General features: G+C 53.7%; 1 protein-coding gene across 1 annotated transcript; it reads left to right on the top strand.

The window, feature by feature from the left end:
* Window positions 1-407: 407 nt before the first annotated feature.
* On the top strand, window positions 408-8,104 carry TKT (transketolase; the record flags this gene model as incomplete). Its single annotated transcript, XM_008065660.2, has 9 exons — window positions 408-618; window positions 2,135-2,328; window positions 3,085-3,249; window positions 4,505-4,661; window positions 4,791-4,921; window positions 5,533-5,616; window positions 5,742-5,835; window positions 7,142-7,264; window positions 7,816-8,104. Coding segments are annotated over 9 exons (1,335 nt in total), but the record flags the coding sequence as incomplete, so codon positions are not given.
* Window positions 8,105-9,454: the final 1,350 nt, after the last annotated feature.

Below are 9,454 nucleotides of genomic sequence, written 5' to 3'. Positions count from 1 at the left end.
TTTCAAAGTGAAAGGTGGCCCTGACCCAGCTCTTTCCTATATGTTTAACAACATGGTTCACTTTATAGAAGTTTCCAGTGCCACATCCAGCATCCATGAGTGATCGGATTGTTTCTCAAGTAAAAATGGGGCCAAGAAATTCATCAAGAATCTAACAGCAGGCAGATTCCAAGCCTAGTACATTGTCCCCAAAACGGCTTTCAGGAGGAAATGAACAGATCAGGAATGAAAGAGACAATAAATAAACTAAGCTTTAAGTTCCTTAGGAAAGAGGAGGAAAATCTGCTCAAAGACAAACAAAAGGAAGTAAAATAATGTGAAAAAGAAAGAAAGGCACAACAAAAAAAAACACCCCAAATTAGAAACAGAAGTTTTGGGCTGTGCACTCTGTGGCTTCTCTGGCTCAGATCACAGCGCTGGGATGGGGAGTGGGCACATGCTCAGACACCAGCCAGGCCTGTCCCTGGAAGCCCCCTCACTCTGCGCCCTATGTCTCCAGCTGGCATGCTGTCATCGTGGATGGACACAGTGTGGAGGAGCTGTGTAAGGCCTTTGGGCAGGCCAAGCACCAGCCGACAGCCATCATTGCCAAGACCTTCAAGGGTCGAGGAATTACGGGTACGTAGGCACAACCCCCATCTCCACCCCAGGACCCTGCCCTGTGGCTGACTGGGCAGGTGGGAACTACTAGCTGGGAACCTTGTGTCTGGGGAAGTGCCAGCCCTTGTCAACAGTAGAGTGCACTGGGCTCCAGGAAGGACAGCAGGAGATGCTGTATTCCCTGAGTTCACTGGTTCAGGATTTGAACTTGGGTCAGTCTGGCCTCTGCTGGGGGGGCATGTACAGGCAGGAAGAGAGACGAGGAATGACTTGGAGGGCCTGTGGGAAAGACAAGATGCTGAGTGAAACAGCTCTACCCACCCGCCCTGGCTGGCACTCTGCGGAGCTCCAGCCCCATGTGCTTTGCCAGTTGCAGCTGTCTGCCCTGAGCTGAAGGGCCAACACAGCCCCAGCAGAGCCTAGAAAGACCCAGGTTCTCCCCAAGGAGGTAAGGGAGTACTCCATGCCATGGAGAGGTTTTTAGCAGAGGCCTGTGTGGCATGAGAACCTAGAGAAGTGGCTTCAGTGCCAGGCCTGAGGGTGATATAGGCATAAGACACTCCCCTGGCACTTAGTTGTGGGCTCCAGACTCCTGGGCCTAGGATGGCCCTTGCCCATTTTAAAGATGGGAAAATGGGGCTAGAAGTGGTCAGGGACTTGCCCTGGGACAGAGGAAGTCTGTAGCACTGGGGGCCCTGATTCCAGACTCTGAGTCAGTTCTTTGCCAACTGTCCCTGGCTGCCCACCTACCTACCCAGAAGTTATGGTTCCCTCTGCTTGGGTATATGAGTACACTGAGAGATATTGCGGGTGCTAAGAGCCTTCTGGGTGGGGATGGATCCTGAGAAGAGGACTCTGGGATATCATCGTGGCTGCAGAACAGCTGCCTGGCACCTACAGTGCTATTACTGAGCAGAACCTAGAAGCCATAGCTTCAAGGGGCTTCTGGTAGTCTGGGGCTGCTTGGTGCTACCTGGAGGGGCCAGTCTGTCCTTGACTCTGCCCAGGCTTCAGTGATATCTGAGGTGATTTCAGAGGGGAGTGATAGTAAACCTTGCTGGTAGGCACACCTGGTGCTTACAGACCCCACTCTGCTGCTCATAGATGCATCAGGGTACTTGCTAGTACTTCCCCTTAATGGGCCTCAGCTTCCCCTTCTGATGGCCAGTGTCCCTCCCAGTGAACAAACTGAGTCTGCCATTTCTACAGTATACCCCTCTCTGTGCAACCCTGCAGTGGGGAGAGAAGGGAAGAGACACAGCAGTGAAGAGGATGGAGTGGTGTACCAGAAATATACATCTGCTGGCATATTTTTCTTTTCTACTGGGTTGGGGGACCAGGCAGTATTCACTGAGTGCTGGGCATGCAGGAGTCCTGTCTGCAACAACCCTCCTTCCCTGACCCCCGTGGTGCTCAGCTGGGCTCTGCCTGTCTGTGATGACACCATGCCTCTCCTCACTCCTTGGGGCAACCTCTCAGCCCTCTGGGAGCACTTGTCTTACCTGTCCCTCTGCCTTCTGTGTTGTACCTGCAGGGGTAGAAGATAAAGAGTCTTGGCATGGAAAGCCCCTCCCCAAAAACATGGCTGAACAGACCATCCAGGAGATCTACAGCTTGATCCAAAGCAAAAAGAAGATCTTGGCGACACCCCCTCAGGAGGATGCCCCCTCGGTGGACATCGCCAATATCCGCATGCCCACCCCACCCAGCTACAAAGTTGGGGACAAGGTACAAAGTATGGGGCCTGCTTCTCTGGGATGGGGCAGCCATCATTCTCTGGCTCCCCTGGGCCGAAGCCTAGATGTGCCCTCCAGAGGGCTGGGAGAGGCGAGGGGTTCATTTAGGGCGGGTGTAAACCTCGAGGTGGTGTTCCCATCAGTTCCCTCATGGGGAGAGCTAGCTCTGGAATTATTTACCTGCAGATGCTCAGAGAGGGCAAGGATCTTGACCACAGTCGCACAGAAAGCTACTGGCTGAACTGGGATTAAAGTCCAGGACTCCCAAGTCTATGCATCTCTAGTTTATGTAGGCCCCTTGGCCTGAGCTCAGTACGCCCATGTGGCCTGGCACTGACTAGCCAGGGCTGTCCTGCTCCAGACCCCCCTCCAAGTGATCCATTCCACCTAGACAGCCTGCACCAGACTGTCTGACTGCTAGGCCCTCTATTCCCATTCAAAGTGGAATGGGTTCACAGACCTGTGTAGTGGGTGGGGAGCTGGGGGTTGGTAGCATGTCTTTTGTAGCTCATACATCTCACAGCTGGACTGGGGGCAAGGGCTCCACGGGCTCTTGGGACAGTCACCACAGTTGCTGGCAACTGTACAGGACTTAAAAGTTTCCACAGGTCTTTGTGCTATTGGCCTTCCGTTTTCTGTTTCTATTTTTATCCTTCTAAAAGCTGTGGCCCCAGAGGCAGGTAGGCTCCAGGCCACAGCCATGCCCACACCTTCAGCGAGATTCAGAGCCTTTCCACTTGTCCTGCAGATAGCCACCCGTAAGGCCTACGGGCAGGCCCTGGCCAAGCTGGGCCATGCCAGCGACCGCGTCATTGCCCTGGATGGGGACACCAAGAATTCCACCTTCTCGGAGCTCTTCAAAAAGGAACACCCAGACCGCTTCATCGAGTGCTACATTGCTGAGCAGAACATGGTGGGTGTCAGGGTGGGCTGGCAGGCACAAGTGCAGCCACAGCTGCAGGGGTGAGTTTGAGGGGAACAGGGCAGGACCGAAGCCCTTCTGCTCTTCGGCCAGCCGCATCAGCAGTGCCAGTTGCTTGCTGTGGGCCAGTCTAGAAAGACCACAGAACAGCCTGGACCCAGCATTAACCCTTGACCCTGAGTAGCCATGGTTTGGGGTTGAGCGGCTATGCCCAGGTGTAAATGTACTAGATGAGTTTGCAAATGAGAGTGCTGCACGAGGCTGCAGGTGCATGCAGGAGGAGCTGCACGGAGGCCTGGCATGGGAGGAATGAAATCTCTGGGGGCAAAGGGCAGGCACAGCCAAGAGACTTGATAGTGATGTTTTTCCAGTCAAGGTCTGCTGAGCCCCTGTTATACGCATGGCTCCAGGCCCCACCACCCTGAAGGATGCAGAGATGAGGGAGCTCTGTGCCCTGACATGCCAGAGTTGGGGAAGCAGCCCCTTTCAGGAACTAAGGTGGAGAAATAAAGAATGATGTTTTGTCCTGTTTTTCAAAATGTCCCCTCCTTGTGGCCTGGGAGCCCAGCCTGGCTTGCAGACTCCTAGGAACAGGGAGCTTCCTCCCTATGGAAACCATGAACATCACCAAAGGTCTTCCACCAACTTACCCTAAAGTTGTCTCTGTGGTTTCTAGAGACTACACCTGCAGGGTGTGGGGGCTGGGGAAGCCCCAAGTGCCAGGGAAAGAGGGCTTATGTCAGCTGGCAGATTTCGGAGCCTTGCGGGAGACAGCTAGTTTGGCACCAGTGACTGCAGTCGGTGCTTCTGGGTAAGGGATTTGGGGCTTAGAGCCTCAGCAGGCATGACAGTACTGCCTGGGACCCAGGGAGTACTTGGGAGGGCTGTTCTCTGCAGAGAAAAGTGGCAGGGTAGGAGGCATTTAGAAGCCCAGGAGGGATGGACCACCTATGAGCAAACTTTAGCCTTTTGTGAAAGGGTTTACTTGTTACTAAAAAAAAATGTTACAGAGGAAAAGAATGTAAAGGGAACTTTTGAAATGACTTTCAAGTGGAAGGAATTTGGTGTTTAGAAACAAGCTGCAGTTTGTAGGTGCACAGAAAACACCTGCACGGGAGGAAAAGTAATAGATTCAAGGATTACAGAGTCCTCCACCCTCTAAGAGGTGGCCTTGAGAGGGATCCTAGGCTCTCTGGCCACCCCCTGCCCTTCCCTCTGGGGCTGACCTTGCATTGCCTGGCCCCAGGTGAGCATTGCCGTGGGCTGCGCCACGCGCAATAGGACGGTGCCCTTCTGCAGCACGTTCGCGGCTTTCTACACACGGGCTTTTGATCAGATTCGCATGGCGGCCATCTCCGAGAGCAACATCAACCTCTGCGGCTCCCACTGCGGCGTGTCCATTGGTGAGTTTAGCCAGGATCTTTACATCTGAACCACCCTTGACTTTGGACCACGGGTTTGAGAGGGGTTGGGCTAGGATTCCAGCCTATGGACAGGGATCATATTTCACTGTGTTCTTCCTCACACTCCAGGGGAAGATGGGCCCTCTCAGATGGCCCTGGAGGATCTGGCCATGTTTCGGTCTGTTCCCATGTGCACTGTCTTTTACCCAAGTGATGGAATTGCTACAGAGAAGGCGGTGGAACTAGCAGCCAATACAAAGGTCAGTCCTGTGGCTGTTCTTTCTCCTGCTGGCAGCTCTTCCCTTGAGGGACAGAAGAGAGGCCAGAGCTGGTCACTTGCTGTCCCAGCGGGGGTTTCCTGATCATGCCCCTGGTATTTGGTGTTTGTATGACTTGGAGAAGTGTAGACCAGGAGAAATACACCTCTTTCTGCCACATGGCAGGCACTGCCAATTGATGGCCACATTCATTCACTGAGAATCCTGGCAGCCTTGGCCAGTCTGGCAATTGATACCTATTTACCCTTCCTGCGTTGGGTTCTCCAAGATAGGGAAGAATGAGCTGAGCCACAGAGTTCTTACCAGGAGTCCCGGGGGCTCCTGTTCCTCTGCCCAGAGGACTCTGAGGGAGGGGCCCACCTGGAGGCCAGTATTCTGGTAGAATGTTGCCTTCTGTTGGGGGATGCAGAGGGCAAGCAAGTCCTTTCCTACTAGAGTTGCCGGGAGTCAGTGACCAACAGAGACACCTCGCGGGGTCGGCAGGGTGGCAGAGGTGTGCTCATGGGCAGGGCTGGCCTCTCTAGAAAGCCTCTGCTTTCGGAGGATGAATGTGCTGCATTCCACGTCCCTCAGTTTATCCATTTTGATTCCAGGGCATCTGCTTCATCCGGACCAGCCGTCCAGAAAATGCCATCATCTATAACAACAATGAGGATTTCCAGGTCGGGCAAGCCAAGGTCAGTGCATGCCGCAGCCAGACCCCATAGACCAACCCAACCCTCCCTTTGGCAATGCCCAGCCACTGGGGCCCACCCCGATCCCCAAGTCCTCAGCCTCACTGGTCCCCCTGTGTCACCCCCAGGTGGTCTTGAAAAGCAAGGATGACCAGGTGACTGTGATCGGGGCCGGGGTAACCCTGCATGAAGCTTTGGCTGCTGCTGAGCTGCTGAAGAAAGGTGAGGAGAAGGGGCTGCAAAACTGATCAAGTACCAACTGCATACTAGGTCTTGGAGTTGAGAAAGAATTTCACCTAACTAAATGATAGTAGCAATTATCTTTTATTTATTATTATTTTTTCTATTAAAATTTGTTTTTGTAGAGACAAAGTCTCACTGTGTTGCCTGGGCTGGTCTCAAACTCCTGGCCACAAGCAATCCTCCCACCTTGGATTCCCAAAGTGCTGGAATTATGGGCATAAGCCAGTGCACCCAGCAATAATAGCAATTAAAGCTAACTCTTTGAGCACTGACTCTCTCCAGCATGATGCTAAGTCCTGGGGCTTCAGTGACCACAGCCCCTGCCCCGTGGCCCTAGGGTCGATGTCCCAGCATGGTGGTCAGATCAGAGGCCTTGGAGTCTGCTGAATCACTCAGCCAGGCACTAATTTTTTTTCAATGTTTTTTGTTCTTTTCTCAGAGATCCTTGTTCTTACAGGCACTAATTAAGTAAGTTTTCCGCCATCATTGTGCCTCAGTTTCTCCATCTGTAAAGTGGAGATATTGCCTTACCCATAGGCTGCCCTGAGTAATGAATAAATGTGACTTCGCATTTTTATTATTACCCTGAACTTGCAGTGTTAGCTAGTGTTATTGTAGGGGAGACAGTCGTTGGCATCCCCTGCAATAGAATCACACAACAGATGTCACATTTTAGCTGTGCTGAAACCACCAAGGAGAGGGCAGGCATGGCTTCAGGGAAATGACCCCAGAGGGCGTGGGAATTGATAAGCAGAGAAGGGAGTGAAAGGAGGTCAGCGCAGAGAAGGGCGGGAGCAAAGTGGGGCAGAAGAGGCCAAGGAATCCCAGCTCAGCCTGGGGGAGCCCAGAGGTGGGCTCTAAGCAGGACACGGCAGGCTTGGGTCTGTCCTCCTGAGAACGTTGTTCTGCTGGGTCCTCACCGGGTCCTCTGACACTCTCCCACCAGCCACAGCTCTTCTACTCTCCTATCACCCCTTGCCTCATCTCAGCCTTTCCTCAGGCTTCCCCTTTGTCTCCATGGTAACATCATAGGAGGATGGGGGAAGGCAGCTCAGGTGTTCCTGGACAATCGGCAGCCACATGGCAGCTGAGATCCCTGTCCCTGGAGTCAGGAAAGTGAGGTGGCAAGCATGAATGCAGCAGTGGGAACAGGGGGCAACTGGTTCCCCTAGGATAGGGACAGGCCTGCAGGCTGAGTTCTTAGCTATGTGACAACCCCCAGGACACTTCCCCCCAGGGCCCAGTCCTCCCCTCAGCCACGCCCCTGTATCTTTTTCCCTCACAGAAAAGATCAGCATCCGAGTACTGGACCTGTTCACCATCAAGCCCCTAGACAGAAAGCTCATTCTTGACAGTGCTCGTGCCACCAAGGGCAGGATCCTTACGGTGGAGGACCACTATAAAGAAGGTAATGGAGGGCTAGAGCAGGGAGGCCAGGGAGGCTGGGAAAGGAGCAGGGGCCAGAGAGCCTGAGAACTGGACTCACCTCCTCCATCCAAGCCCCAGGAGGGCAGCTGTGGCCCAGAAAACCTAGAGCTGTACCTCTGAGCAGCTGGGACTCGGCCTCTTAATAGGCCCAGGCTTTCCATGGGGACCCAGCTGACTCTCAGCTGCTGAGAGTGGAAAGGTGGACTGTGTCCCTGAGGTGGGTTAAGGCTAAAGCTATTGTGCAGAATCAAGCTTGGAAAATGCCAAAGTGAACCCGGGGGAAGGAATGGGCTTAGGCTCTGGGGTCATGTGGAGATGGTAGTCTTTGGATGATGGCTGCCCAGAGGGTGGTGCTTAAAAAGCCGTATTTGGGCTTCTAAAAGTCATCAATACTGTGACGAGCGACATCTGGTGGCATACACACAACTTTTGCCATCCTCCGCAAAGGGAAAAAATTCAGGATGGCAAAGGGCTGTGCCCGCCCACTGCTCACCCTACGGCCTCATCTGACTTCCCTCCTTTCCTTTCCAGGTGGCATAGGCGAGGCAGTGTCCGCTGCAGTCGTGGGTGAGCCTGGCGTCACTGTCACCCGCCTTGCTGTTAACAATGTACCAAGAAGCGGGAAGCCAGCCGAGCTGCTGAAGATGTTTGGTATTGACAAGGATGCCATTGTACAAGCTGTGAAGGGCCTGGTCAGCAAGGCCTAGGGAAGCCCAGGGAGCAAGGGGTGGGGGTCCTACACATTCCTGAGAGAATCTGGCAAAGGTGCTTAAAGATGTACTGAGAAGAAGAGGTGAATATATGTTTTGAGAAAAATGAATTGGCTCTGAAGTGTTTTTGTCTTTGTGGATGCAGCCATTCCTGGTTCTGAGGAAGAAGAGTAGAGGGAGCAGTAGGGAGGTAATACCCTTGCCTCTGAGCCAAGACCTGCAAGTCCCAAGTTCCCTTAGAATCACCTCCCCTGGGCCTAGCATCTCCCCTCACCCAGAACTGCTGCTGCTTCCCAAGATCACCAGGTGACATTCAACTGCAACCTGCCTTCTAACCTGGGGAGTCACCTCAGTCTGGAAGCTACCCAGCTTCTCTCAGGACCATCAAGCCTCCCCCAAGGCTTCACAGCCTTGTAGTTAGGCTTCCTGGGGTTAGGGAGCTTCATTTACTCATGGTCCCCCCTCCTTCCCATAACCTCTTAACCAGTGATCTCAGAGAAGCAGAGAGAAACAGGATAGCCCCTTACCCTGGGAGGAAGGGGACCCCAGGTTGGCATCAGAGATGCTGCTGCTGGGAGAATAAACAGTAAGGTCCAGCTCACAGCCAGCACCGTAGACCAGAGGTCCTCCAGACCAAATGTGGAGCTGCCCCCTTGACTTGTTAGAATGCAGATTCCTGGGCTTTCCCCTGGGGCCTGGGACTCTGCATTTGATAGCACAGGAGCTTCTGATCTCACACTCAGAGCTGTGCACACCCAAGCTCCAGCCCCTCCCTACTCTGCTGCTCCCAGGTGGGTTTCTTCACTCTGGTGGCCACAGCCCATTCCTGCCCCTGCTATTTGGGCTCATCTGGGGCCCACCCTGCTTGTAAGGCCAACTGCACAGAACCCTGTACTGGCCAAGGGTGACTGAGCCACTAATGGGGTCCCTGGGAAATCCTTGGAGCCCTTGAGAAGAGTGACACATTTGTAGACATGTGCACTTGTCCACCTGAAAATCTAGACAGAATGACCTTGTGGTCTGCAAACTGCTGCCTACTCAGCTACTCAGTCAGTGCCGGGGGGCTTTGTGCTGGCACTTCACTCAACATCAGTTTGAGGGAGCAGGGATGGGGTCACACCATTGGGTCTCAGGGAGGTGGCCTGGACTGCCATGGTCTGTTGCCTCTGGGCCAGGGCTTCCCAGCCTCCTGGCATTAGGTGGAGGCCACACCAGCACTAGAAGGCTGGGTCAGGTTGGGTAGCCAGGGTCAGGGCAAGCACTTGGAGGAGGGAAGAAAGTGGGCAGGCCCTCTCTCCTTGCCTGGGACAGGTAGAGGGAGAGGGGGATGGTTCTCAGCCTGGAGTTCTGGATCTTGTCTAACTTCATGTCTTTTTGTGTAAAATTCAAAATATAGCCGGGCTCGGTGGCTCAGCCTGTAATCCCGCGCCTTTGGGAGGCTGAGGTGAGTGGATTGCCTG

The sequence above is a fragment of the Carlito syrichta genome, unplaced genomic scaffold (assembly GCF_000164805.1).
Source record: "Carlito syrichta isolate Samal-C Ts95f unplaced genomic scaffold, Tarsius_syrichta-2.0.1 Scaffold308718, whole genome shotgun sequence".
Classification (NCBI taxonomy): Eukaryota; Metazoa; Chordata; class Mammalia; order Primates; family Tarsiidae; genus Carlito; species Carlito syrichta.
The sequence above is the reverse complement of the archived record's forward strand: the minus strand, read 5'-3'. Positions and strand labels throughout refer to the sequence as shown.